Source organism: Nipponia nippon, unplaced genomic scaffold, assembly GCF_047370975.1.
Source record: "Nipponia nippon isolate SJK-2023a ecotype South Korea unplaced genomic scaffold, ASM4737097v1 scaffold_5, whole genome shotgun sequence".
Classification (NCBI taxonomy): Eukaryota; Metazoa; Chordata; class Aves; order Pelecaniformes; family Threskiornithidae; genus Nipponia; species Nipponia nippon.
This window is the reverse complement of record NW_028262369.1, coordinates 68,865,772-68,879,536: the sequence shown is the minus strand read 5'-3', so window position 1 is coordinate 68,879,536 and position 13,765 is coordinate 68,865,772. Positions and strand designations below refer to the sequence as shown.

The 13,765-nt window shown below is 34.5% G+C and overlaps 1 protein-coding gene across 3 annotated transcripts in view; it reads left to right on the top strand.

Moving 5' to 3' along the window:
* Positions 1–13,507, top strand: part of BOLL (boule RNA binding protein) — a 31,443-nt gene extending 17,936 nt beyond the window's left edge. For 2 of the 3 annotated variants that reach the window (XM_087731801.1, XM_087731800.1), the window contains exons 9-12: positions 293–418; positions 1,952–2,026; positions 7,055–7,192; positions 9,168–9,226. In XM_087731801.1, coding sequence (XP_087587927.1) covers positions 293–418; positions 1,952–2,026; positions 7,055–7,078 — 225 coding nt within the window. In that variant the 3' untranslated portion in view covers positions 7,079–7,192; positions 9,168–9,226. Of the gene's footprint in view, positions 1–292; positions 419–1,951; positions 2,027–7,054; positions 7,193–9,167 lie in introns of all 3 variants that reach the window. The other variant, XM_087731799.1, reaches the window with a different exon arrangement.
* Positions 13,508–13,765: the final 258 nt, after the last annotated feature.

The following is a 13,765-nucleotide window of genomic DNA, read 5'->3' as shown; positions in this document are numbered from 1 at the left end:
TAAGTGTCAATTTTATAAAGTTTAGGATTTCTCTAACAATGCTCTCCAAAATGTAAATAAAATCTGAAAAATACGTAAAAGTGATTAAAGGACATCTTTGTTTTATTCTCCTACCTGACCTTTCTACCTACTTCCCCCTCACTTAATTCCTTTAGGTTATCAAAGATGAATTTGACACTTTCTTTTAAAGCTTTATCTTCATTTATATGTAACAAAGAAGAATGTAAAATAAGCTTTGGTATTTATAGTGCATAAATCACATAATTGATGAAAATAATGTGTTTTATTTCAGTCTCCTGCCTCTTCACCTTCATTCTTGTATCTGCAACCATCTGAAGTCATTTATCAGCCAATAGGGATTACCCAGGAAAGTGGATGCATGCCCCCTCCTCTCCTAGTGGAAGCTGCAGTTCCTGAGGTATTTTTGTAAAAAATTTTACTTACAATTGAAGTGTTTATCTGCAATTGAAAAACATAATCTTTTAGTTTATGCGCAGGCAGTTCAGAGCACTTACATCAGCTGTTGCCTGTATTTACCCCCCACACCTGTGCTGCTGGTGTTATATCATTTCAGTTGTCCTCAAGTTAGAGTATCTCTTCCTGTTTTCTAGGAGGATGCTTTGATTCTGGAATATTTTTGAGGGTCACAAGTGTATGACAGCAGTAAAAAGACTAATCAGTGTGTTTTGTTTGAAAATAACATTTAAATAAAATGGGAGTCAGACTCTTCAGAATGCTGGATTAGTCTACCCAAGCCATAACAGTTTCCTGAAGTAATTCTTTTTCTGTGTGAGTAGAAACTCATTTTGAAATATTCTGAAGATCAGAATGAATTAGAGTAGTTGAATGATGAAATAATTTTTCTCTTTATGATTTTTGTTGCTTCTATATCAATAGTATTTCTAATGTTTCTTAAGAGATTCTTAATGTACAATAAGGCCATTTCTTTATAATTGGATATTAAAAATGACAGTAAATAATTGGCTACAGAAAAAATTACTCTAAAATTGAAGATGTATTATGATTAATTGGTACTTTTCCTCTTTGATAATTCATTCCTAATTAACAGGGATGCCAAAATAAATGGTAAATTAGGACAGTAATCAAGTGTTTTTCCAAAAGTTGAAGAGTATTTTATTGCTACAAGAGAAGTTCCAAAATTGGTATTTCAAACATCTTAGGTATGTCAGGATTTTCCATTTGAGTAATTTAATTTCCCTACAAAAGTCTTGAATAATACAAGACTTTGGTTGTTGGGTATTTTCTTCCTTTTTTTTTTTTTAAAAGTGCATAGATCTCAGTATTTATTGTATAATCATAAATCAATGTTATTTTTACCTTTTGTATCTCATAAATCAGATATCAGCTTATACAGAGAAATTTTAAATCTGTGAGCACTAAGAAAAAAACACAAAATTAGTTTAGGAATATTTGGATGTAATATGCTCTCAGTTCACAGGTACATAATTTGTTCATGTTAAAGGAAGCAGTATGTGGAAATTCAGAAGATGGTGTAAAATTCAAAGAAAAGCCTGTGTATTATTTGTATGTAAATATCTTGTAAGTGTGATAATGCTGGGAATTACATTTCAGTATTCTAATGTACACATTTAAACACTGAGTGAAATGGATTTGTAGTAGAGAAGCATGCTACTTCTGTCAAGGAAAGTGCTTTTTGATGCTGATCTAGATAGACTAAATTTACCAAACTTTGGTATAGTGGGGAAAACATAGGTACAAATATTGAACTTCTGGTTTTTAAAAAGCCAGTAGTTTAGATCAAACGTTAATGCTATGTTAAAGTTAAATGTTAAATGCTATGTTAAAGTTAAATGTTAAATGCTATGTTAAAGTTTTAAGGAATCTCAACTCGTGAAAGGTTTGCAAAAACATCAAATTATGAAACAAGCTTTTTCAGCTCACTTTTTGTATTTATTTTTTTTTTAACCAGCTGTATTCTGATCACGGAGTTCAAGCACCACATCACCAGCCTTACGCCCAGAGTGCCATAGCCATGCCTGCACCTGTGAGTATCAAACTAAAGTTGTTAAAGTAAGCATTGTAGTCTTACTGTCCCCTTTCTTGAAGGGGGATGGTAAGAGAAGAGGGGCAGGGATGAAGAAGTCTTTTATTAATGAATTAATAAGGAAAACAGAAGCATTGCAGAGAAACTGAGATTTTTCTTCACTTGAGGCTTTGATACAGAGGACATAAGTATTACTTATTGTGGAACTATTTGGGGAAAGTAAAAAAATAAATATGACTAGTTATTTTAAAACTTGAGATACAAAGAAAACTGGAAATGAAAAATGTGTTTTGAGAGAAAACAGCGAACCTTGTTCAGTTCTTTGAAATAATGGTTACAAATCCTTGTCTCTCTGTCTCTGGATCTTGAGAAGTTGAATTCATTACTTGCAGCCTTAGATAAGCACCTCATGTTGTGGCGAGGTGGGGTTTCGGAACACAGAGCATGAAAAACTGTCCCGGTTGGCCGCCTGTGGGGGTGTTTCTGTACAGTTCTAATTTTGAACGGCCATTTGAAAATGTGATTCCTCCATGTCACCTAATGCAAGTCGTTGGGGTTTTGGGGGTCCCAGTTTAAGGTCCTTTTGCCTAAATTAGTAAGGTTGTTAACACCAACATATGAAATAATGTCTAAATGAGATTTAGCCTAGATTTGCCTGATAGCAAAGGGCTAAAGTTATCAGTAGTTTTACCTGATATTGCAGCACTTACTTTTCTGTGAAAGATGCTTACTCAACTACAAATGACAGACTAAATATGAATGAATCAAAGCTGTGTTACAGGCTTTTATATGTATTTTTTCATTTATTTTACCTTTCTTTTAAGAGAAGAATCTTTTTTCCAGACTACTGTGTAACAGTTTCTACTAAATATTTCCAGTAGAGGGGGCTGTAACATTAAGTGTTGTCTTGGAATAAAATGCAAGTACTCCAATAAAAAAAAGCTGAATATTAATTTGAGAATACTAATCCTGAGTGATTTGTATTTTTAAGAAATATTTAAAAGGGACTTGGTGTAACACAGTGATCATAATACCCAGTTTATATTGCATTTTCTAACAGTGTATGGAAAAACTTAAAAAAAAACAAACGGCAATAGTAGTCTCAAAATCAAAAATAAGTGCATGCTTACTGTATCAAATAGAGAAACAAGCTTTTTCACCTTGACACTTGACTTTTGTTATCTTTCCTAGGGCCAAGGCTGTACGAACAAGATAGTGTGAAGTAAGTTGCAGGGTAGATCTAGAGCATGGTAGCTCTTCCTCTTCTACAGTAATTGCCACAGTACCATGCTTTACCTTATAGCAAAGGCAAAGTAGTTTACTCTGTGATAAGTGATGATGTGTTAATTTACAGTAGAATATGTGCATGCATGGTAAACCCATGTTTGGTTACTGTGGCATAGGAAATGAGCTGCAAATTCAGACTCTTATTTATCTCCTGATATAATATTTTCTGTGTTTATTCATTGCTTTAGAAGTGATTTCACACAAGCCAAAGCTGGCATAACCCAGGAATTCATTCCATTTTCCACACCACCCATTTTCTGTGCTGGTAGAGGTTTTTGTGAGGCAATATGGTAAACCAGGTTAGGGAACTGATGTAGCTGAAGACGAAGCCCCACTCCCTCCACCCAAAAAGAGCTAACTTTAAACTTGGATCAGTTCCTCAGACCAGTTTGTCAAGAAACTGCACAAACTGTTGTACCTGTACAAGAAGTTTGAGATAGGATAGGTAAGACTTGTGTTAGCAAGGCAGATTTAAACTTGATGAAACTGAGCATGAACCCCGTCCGTTCCTTCACTGTATTTCTTGCTCATTCTTACCCATTTTCTCAGAAGTCTTCTGTTACCTATAATTGAAACTCTGCTTTGTTCAGATCTCAAGTAGATTCACAGATGTAGTTAAACCCTTACAAAAACTTGCTGAATTCTGATGCTTTTATTCATTACAAGGTGATGCCAAATAGTTTTTGACAAGTTTTTATTTTTATTTATTTAGTTAGCTTTGTTTAGTAGTAACTAGTAGTTCTGGAATATAATTCTTCCTTTTCAGATTTCACCTTACTTTTTAACATGCCCACTTCAAGTTTTGAATATATTCCATGTGTAATGAATATTATCAGCTTGTGTTATGTCTATCACTGTGGCTGAGCACTCAGCAATGATTGGAAAAAAAAAAAAGAGCAAATGTTGACAGCAGACTGCTATGTATTAAGCAAGTGGTTGTGTCATTGCCACCTGCTCCCTAGCTGCATAAAAATACTGCCTGCTGGCTGTAGTCTTGTGAAAATATCCCAACAAATATATCTGCTGCTTGAAAATTGCCAAGTAGTGGCCATGTAAGAGAGCAGATGCCTAAAATAAGGACCTTACCTTGATGGTAATTTCCTAATTGCCTCCACTGCATTAGAAATTGAGTTAGGAATAAATATATGCTTTATAGTAGGAGCTGTAAGTCATATGGTGAGAGCAGGATGGGTACAGCCAGTATCCAGATATTTTTTGCAATTATAGACTTCTTACAGCTTTCAAATCCAACAAAATGGATTAAATCTTTATTGAAGAAGAAAAGCACAAATTTCTAAGCCAGTGTTTCCATAGCTGTTGCGGATGTATAAAAAGAGAACTTAGTTCATTAATCATGTAAACTGTTTAGCAGTTAACAAAGGAAGCTTCAGTTTTGGCAATTCTGTAACTTATTTTTTATTCTCTCTATCACTTAAATAGCATTTTTTTGATGTAACTTTTAGTACAAAATTTGTAATAGTCTTAAATGAAAATCAGAAGAAAACATTTCCCAATTTCCAACCATAACTTATTTTCTAGATCCAAATTTGGTATTTAAGATCAGGTTAGAATCAAAAATACTAATCCCCTCCCCTTGATCATGTGTTTGCTAATGATCCTTTGTGTTTACTTGAAGGTGTTTCTTTAAGGGATTATGGCATATTTTGTTTATGAGTATGTGGAAGTGATTTCATCTTCACATCTATACAAATGAATAAGGTTGACATTCATTCTTAAAGACTGCTAGGTGACACTTGTTTTTTAGGAAGCATGAATTTTTTCATCTCTACTGGATCTTGTGCAGTGTTTCAGATCTTAAATCGTCCTCTAATAGGGAGATTAATGTTTGAATGCTTCTAGAGGACATGTATGAGATGATTGTGTTTGGTAGCAAGATCTGTGTGGTCTACAGTAACAGCAGAAACTTGAGGGAAGACTAAAATTTGTGTTCTCTGGTTTTGGACCTGGGAGAAATACCTGTGAGTTAAATTTTTGTTTTGTTGGATGGTTATCTTGAGTTCTGAGGCACTGGCCTGGTAAATGTTTGTTGGATATTGTGTGTGTATGAGGGAGACCCATGAGGCCTGGGGAGCTGAGCAATGCAGTTGCAGTCTACATAAACTGAGCAAAGGTGTAAAAGGTTCTGGTGCATGGAGGTAGGTGGGTTTTTTTGTTTTGTTTCGTGCTTTTTTTTTTTGTTTTGGTTTTGTTTTGTTTTTTTAATTATTCTTGGTCATCTTTTTCAGCTGCAGTATACCTGTCAGAGGGTAGGCATGGTTCTAGTCTCAGTCAGTTTTTGCTGTTCCCATGGTCTGTATCCAACGAATGTTTTAGCCAACATTAACAATATGGGATCATAAGGTGTCTTTTCCTGCAGGGGACTTTTTAGGTCCTTGGGGGAGGGGAGGTGGTATTCTCTTTTATTTGAGGTTGGACATTAAGCTTCACGGGTGGGGGGCAGGGGGAATCAGTCTTATGTTATCTAAACTTTTGACTCCTGTCCCTACACTAGACTGGTTGTAGCTGACAAAGTCTGACAATCTTCCTTTAATCTAATTCTTGGAACCTAAAAGTGCTATACACTGGGTTGGAGTGCAGAGCTATAGTACTTCTTTTAAGCTTACCCTTTTGTTTAGAAAATGTTCTGGAAAGGCACAGAAGAGTACAAAGGTAGTAAGTATTTTTTACTTTTTTTTTTTTTCTGAAAACCCAATTAACTCTAACAACAAGAACCTATCAATGATAGAAATGTATCCTGGTTTTCAGATTAGTTTGCGTGTTTGGTTTTTGTCACTATTTTGTTGTCTACTCCCCATAATCTTTTTTGATAGCTTTAAAATTGAATTTTCTACTTACTGTAAGAAAATATGTTTTAGAAAGGTCAAAGATTCTTTGCTTGAGCATTTCCAGTCTACAGTATATTGGCAGTAATTATATTGCCTCTAACTGAAAAGGCAGAGGAGGATCTTCCTATGTCAAAACAGAATTTAGGGTATTCATTTGTAATATAGTTCCTGTGTATATGCATTCAGATTGTAATGGTGCGTGGTGCCAACACCTTGGCCTTTTGGTAGTGAATGTTCTGTAAATTTAACTGAACTTAGAGCACTCCATTTTTCTCTGCAGTTAAGAGTAATAAGCTAAAATTTGTGTTCTGTATAATACACATAAATATACATGTGTTTATACATGTTTGTATATGTACATACATAAATTGTGTTTTTTATAAGGGGAAGTCTTGGTGTAATCATTTTGGGAGAAGTATAGTAATTTTATACTAGTACTGTGTGCTATTGTATGATAGTCCATCTGGAACAAAAAAGATGAACCTTACAACATGTTTTCTGTATAGGTAAGTATTCTTTCATTTATACACGCAGTGAAATTGAGAGAGAGAGAGAGAATAAACCTTTTTGTTTAAAGTTACCTTAATCTCAGAAACATAAATTTGAACTTCTAGTTGTCATAATATATTACTAACAAGAGGCTTGTCACCAGCTGTAGCAAGGTCTTATTGCCTGTAAAAGGGTTTTTTTTAAACTCCACCAAAAATACATTTGTTAATTTTATATTAACATAGAAAGGTGCAGATGGCATGCTTTTTCTCACATTGTTTCCTTCTGTGTTCTCTTTACAATATCCTCTTTTTTCTACTCTAATAGCTTGTTCTCATACCAGTTTAGTGGTGTTTTTTCTTTTGATTTCTCTGATATGTATGTTCTCTTTTTCTTTACTTGACAGACACTATGGAGCATTCACTATTAAGCCACTTGGGCAGCTCTAATCTACCTGTACTGATTTTTCTTGTCCAGTCCTTCCCATGTGGCCAAGATCCATCATCAACAAACCAGCTAGCAGTTGCTTGTTGTGGAACTTCAGGTCAGTTGTTTCATTGCAATGCTTGCTATTTACAAATTGGTAAATAATAAAACATGCTCTGTTAGAATTTAGCATAGTCTGCAATATTACTTAGCTGCTTCCTGCATGTTTGTAAATTTCCTAATAATTCTGTTATGTAAAACAATTTATATAATCCATGTCATTCATTCCTGGGATGATCACATATATATTAGTTCCATCATTATTTTCTTTCCAGTTCAACTTCCCAAGTTCTGTATGTGTTTGGATTATTATCCTTCAACAGGGAGGGAAATTTTCAGCACTTTAATGTATGATTTTTGTTTCTGAAACTGTTTTAATTCCTTTATTGACAACTCAACTTTTGACCCTTTTCTCCCTATTTTGTGTGATTTACAGTGGTTTGATTTCATGGAGTTATACTCCGGCAGCTGCTTAACTATGCTTTTTATTGTGAAAAAGGTGCTGCTTTTAGTTGCTTACACTTCTTCAAAAATTAGTATTTTAATAAAATGAAGCTGGGGAAGAATAAATGTTTTGCACATATTGAAATTTGTGTCCATTTCTTGTTTTGATAGCCTTTAAACAACCCGGTGATTTGTAGTAGGGGCTTGCTATTTGTTAAGGTGTGACTTAAGGTCTCTGTATGTCTGTGTCATTCATCCCCAGATGTGGCTTTTAAAAAATATTAGAGGTTTGTCAGTGTGAAACTGAGCATAGGTTGTGTGTTTTTTTTCTGTTGGGACCAGCCAATAGAGAGGAGAAAATGTGTTTGTGTCCATATTCTAATAGGAGTCAAAACTAAAGAAGGAGTAAGAGAAATAGATTGGGACTGAAGTCCTGTAAGGTTGATATAATGAAAGCTAAAATGAGCAGGGACACTGGCACTAGATGGCCGTGGCACCTAGAGATTTAGGAAAGCAGTGCACAACATGATGTGCAGCTGGTAGGTGATGGAAAAAAAATGAAATCTTGAGATTAAAGTGGGTTGAATATCCTGATAGGGATGTAGGAACTACAGCTGGTTGTATTAGGAAACTGGCAGAGACAGAAGGGAGGGTGAAAAGATGAGTAGGTTTAACAAACAAACAAACAAAAAGTTAGTGTGCTGAAAAGGCCTGAGCTAAGAAGACAAGGTTAGAAAACAAAGATAGTTTGCGTCTGTCACGTGGCATAGTAGTAGTGGGAAGAAAGGACTCAGATTGGTTAAGTAAAGAGAATAAAACAGATAGGAGTTCCACAAATTGGATACAGAACAGATGAGCTACAAAGGGAGACGGTAAGAGAATTTGATTTTAGGAAGAATAAAGAGAACAGTACAAGTATTCTAAAAACTGTTCTTGCCAGCACCTAAAATGGTAGCCCTGTTTTCTGGATCTTGCCATCCTTTGCCAGCAGCTCGTGGTGTCCACTGACAAGTCACTTAATCACAGTCTGTTGCCTGTTTGTTAGTTTACAAATAGGACAGCTATCAGTTCTTCAGCTCAAGTTTTATAAATCTGAGTTTTAGCTACTGAAAAAATAATGTAAGCATTATTATAAATTCCTGTAGTAATACATTGCTCTAATCTACATTACAGAGAATGCAAAAGTAAAAAAAAAAAAAATAGAATTGGTTAAATAGTTTTGCACTGTAACATTATAAAAATAAATTTTCCCTATCCAATTAGAAAGAGGATACGATTGCCTTAACTTGACATACTTTACTAAGGCTATAATGATCAATGAACAAAACTTGTTGGTTTTTTTTTTTAAAGTAAATAAATTCTGAACTTGTTCTAAGATTCCATAGTTGTAAATAAAGGAAGATATTTCTTGCCACTATTGATTTCACCTGTGTATGTAATGGAAATCTGATTTTCCTTTTTGAACTAAGTCTGTCTAGCTGTTGCAATACCAAAATGGACTGTAACTTTTCATTGAAACATTATTAAGGTAGTAAATGGGACACACTTTGAAATAGAGGAAACAACGCAGCATTTTTCCCTCTCTTTAGGAATCAAGGTCGCGTTCTGTGAGAAGAAATTTTTCACATCGTTCGTCTGTGAGTCTGAAACCTCGATATACATGAAGTCCCCATTTTCATCCTAGAAAAGATTACAGAATGGAAGATAAAATTCTTACACCACCTTCTTCTACAGATTCTGTAAAACAGATTTTTAGCTATCTGCTTTGCTAACATACCTATCACGTGGAGGATGTGTTCTTCCTAACTTCTAACATTTGCCCGAAAATGCCTAAGTTAAAATACTGCTCCTTTTTGTAAAGAAATAAAATGAAATTTTGTAGTTTGGACAGGTAAAAACACATGAAACCATGACTTTATCCTGCATTTCCTTTCTTGGTAGAAATACTGTTACAGGACAAAATGGTGATTTCTGATACACAGCCTACTGTATAAACTTTGGTTACTAACATAGATTGAAAACCAGCATACTTTTATTAAAGGGAAAATTTAGCATTTAATTTCTGGATTACATAAACGTAAAAGATCCATTAGTTACGAAGTAAAAGCCATTTTCCCCCCATACTGACAGCGTTTATGTGCTGTGGGTTAAAATCTGGTTATTTAAATCTATGTGCATTTTGTTTCAATTCCAATAGAGTTTGTCTACTTTTCTTTTTTTTTGCAATCAGTATTTTCTGCTTTTATAAACTGTTTTACTTATGTGCCATGTTTAGTGCTTGGGAATAATAACTTTTTAAAATAAAATTTGGACCACTAGTTTAATAATTACTTATCCTCACATGAGGCTGACATTTTTCTTGCATATGGTAAGCGGTAAATTTGGTTTTATGGTATGTTTTTAGCTGTAGAAAAAGGCAAGAATTGACTTCTTACCATTACAAGACCGTCGAAGACTTCTCCTTGCTGCTTTGCCTTTTTCTGTTGGCTGCACAAAACTTAGCAGTATCAGGAGTTGAGATGGAGTACTACTTTCTCCTCAACTGCAGGAAAGGAATTTTCTTTTTTTTTTTTTTTTTTTCCCCTTGATTCTCCTCTCACTCCCCTAGGATTCATTTTATGCTTTGTAAAAGTCAGACTCCTCAAAGGTTAAAATACAACCTCTGTAGTTAATAGGAGTGCAAGCTATGGCGTATTGCTTATGTAGCACTGAGGTCTTTATTTTATGTGTGTAAAATATCCTTGAGCTTTTCAATTTTTATCTGCTCTCTAGTAATTTGGGGGTTTTCTTTTTGTTGTTGTGTTTTTTTTGGTTTTTTTTTTTCCATTAATCATTCAGGGATCTTAGAGTGGGCATTATAGTCAGTAAATAATCCACATAATATGTAAATATATTTAAAGATGATTCTAGCAGTCAATAGCATTCTTTCATATTGTGCAGGAAGAGAGGTGGAGTCTGGTTCTGTTCTTACGCTGTTTTGACACTGTTGTGAAAGGAGATGCCATGTACTATGTCTTGGTTGCAAGTTTCCTCAGGTGACTTTCCACGTTTTGCTAGGTAGAAAAATCTACACAAATATAATTTAATAGTTTCTGTTTTTAAAAACTTGTTACCATAGTAGCTGTGGGGGATTGTTTTACTGATAAGTATCAAAAAAGATATGCAATTTGTTGGATACATGGGGATCTCAGCCTATTTTTGAGGGGGGAAATACTCATCACCTGCAGATTGTCATGTTTCTGAGCCAGTCTGTACCACTAAAAACATCTGTACAGTTGTTCTTCTGTTTTATTTTTAGATTTTTAGAATTCATCGATATATTGCAGAAATCTTGGCACATCATAACAATAATTTGTTTCCATGGAAGAATTTTTACATAGTAAATATTTTTTTTAATGAAGCGCTGTCTCTGAAGGGGCCAAAGAAAGGTTGTATGTTCTGTTAGAGCTTCATTTCTTTTATCATGAAACAAATACGCATTTGACACAGGATTCAGAAGATTTAGTCCCAAGTCCTTATTTTTGGAATTCACAATTTTTTCACCAAACATGACTTCCCTGTTTTTAAAATGCTTTAGAGATCCAAGAAGTAAATTTTACAGTGAGTACTATATTAAAAAAAAAGTGCGTACAGGGAAGTCTTTTGAACTAATTGCTTGAAAGTGTACAAAAACTGTGCAGTCATTTACATGTCATATCAGATTGTGGCTCTAGTCCAGATATTCTCAAAGTGTAGTTTATTTTCCATTAATTGGTACAGATGTTAGATTGTTGATAATGAGTTGATCCCATGGCCTTTGCTTCAAAGAACATTTACTTTGTTTTTACTTGCATGTGAACTCGATCATTTGGAAGGATAGTCAGTGTTAGGCACAGGAGTCTACCTGCAGTGTTCTACTATGGGGCCTATAATGTCAGTCCGGAGGTGGTGTTGGTTAGGATTGTATCACCAGGTCTTAACAATGCTTCATTTTGATTCGAGAGACCTAGAAGAGACCAAGACGAAACTCTGAATGTTGGCTTTCCTCCAGGAACCACAGGTCACTGTTGAAATACTGACAGCTCTCCATTCATGTTGTAGCTCGTATTTCTTCAAAATGCTTGCCGAGAATGATGGCATAACATCAATCAGTAGTAACTGAACCTTTAAGCCTCCAGTAGTTGAATCCTTCCATAGGCACAATTGAGGCACAGTAACTGACTTCTGTAATTTCGTTACAGGGATACACAAATGATATGCGCTGAGAAAAGACTACATCATTTCCTCAGGTAGTGCCTAAAATTGCATTATCTTGATGTTGTAGCATTCGTGACTTTTTAAATTTCTTACGCTACACAGTATTATTCTCCTGCCACTTAAAATTTCCGTAGTAAGGAAATTCCTGTGCTTTTATACAGAAGTCATTTAGTTAACTGCAGATATTAAGATCGTGATCCATCACTGATTTTGGGGGTTGAAGAAGGGCAACATTGGTTTTGATCTTCTGCAGTTTCCCATTGATAGTTGTAAGGCTTTACACACGTGCTAGGAGGGAACACATCAGATTAGGACTGTGGCCTATGGACATTCAGTAGCTACAGCAAATAATGGTCTTTGTGTGCTGCTTGTCGCATTCACGTATTAGCAAACTGAATTAATTTTCTGGTTTCCACCCCCTAGAATTTAGAGACCCTGCTCATATCTTTTGTTTTCTACTGAGCTAGCTGTTACAGTATTTCTAGCAACTGTTGTCTATTTAATGTTATATTTATATGGCAAGATATTAGTTCTAATATACTCTATTAGATAACACTGGATAAAAACCTGTAGACAGGCAGAAAAGTTACCGAAGTTATTTCTCTCCTGTGTGTTTGTGTTTGATCAAGAACTATTTTTTTGCGTTAATTAGAATTCTCTGGTTCACTGACATTTTTTGGTTCCTGCTACTTGTAATCTTAAGCATCAGAAGTCCATTCATCGTCCCTGAAAAACTAAATTTTTCACATGGAATTGGCAATTCTTTGTATTTTGAAATTCCTTTTTCAAAATAGCTAGTATTAAGTCAATGATCAAACTGCATTCCAATAGTAATTGAGCAAAAACTAGCAGAACGCGTGGCTCTCTTGAAATGTTTTTCTCTGTTTAACATAGTTCTAAAATGCGAGAAGTTGTACGGTTGTAAAATAGGTTTTTTTACAGTAAAACAGGTTTGTGGCTTTGTAATGTTGAAGTACTACAGTAGTTTCAATTCACCTGGTATAAAAGTTTGTTTCCTATGTAAGTAAAAAATACATGGTTTAAATCATTATTTTAAGGATCCAAAGTATAATGCCAGTGTCTTGATAGACATGTGCAACCCTGTAAGCAAATCTTTGTAAACTGTTACGCAGAAAATCCGAGTAGAAATGTAGAAAGCTGAACAATAATATGCAGCTCTTGTTTTAACAATGTTTAATAATGTAGCTAAGAGGTAATGAGAAAGTGTAGGTCTTGTACTGCCTTCTTAGACTTTGAGTCACAAATAATTTAAAGTATTGAAACTGTAATTCTGAGGGCCTCACATGGTCATTTTGTAACTCTCCGTGGAGCTGCAGTCTATGTAAGTGTGTACATTAAAGGTAAACAGAATACTGTTCATAATATTTCCAGTTGTTTTTAATCAGATAAACTAGAACATCCAGTTTCATTCTAGAATGCGTGATTGATCACATGGCTGTGTTATCTGATACTGTATTGCAGATACAGATGATCTAGTTACTGCAGCCTTGATAAGTGAGATACTGTGGGTGTGCATAGATAAAAGCTTAATACATTTGTAGATCTCGGAGAACTGTTAGCAGTTTTGTAAATCAAAAGCTCTTTCTGTTGAAACTACTTGTAATATAGCAATAATAAACAAGTTTCTGTAGTTCGTAAATTTTAGTAAAGTTCTGGGTTGGTAACTAAAAATTTAACTCAAATTGGTCCCTATCTGGTGCTTGGATTGTAACTTTTGTTTGTTTAATTGTAATATTGATGAGTAGTTTAAATATGGGTTTAGAAAAATATGAAAAATGGAATTTATGAACTTTATCATTAAACTATGCTTTTGCAGTCACTAAAACAAACTATTGTTGTCAGCTCTCTGTTAATTATTTTTAGAACCTTGAGTTAAATGTTATTGCAGAAAAGCTGGCTTTTCTGCTCAAATTAACATGTTTAAAAAGAC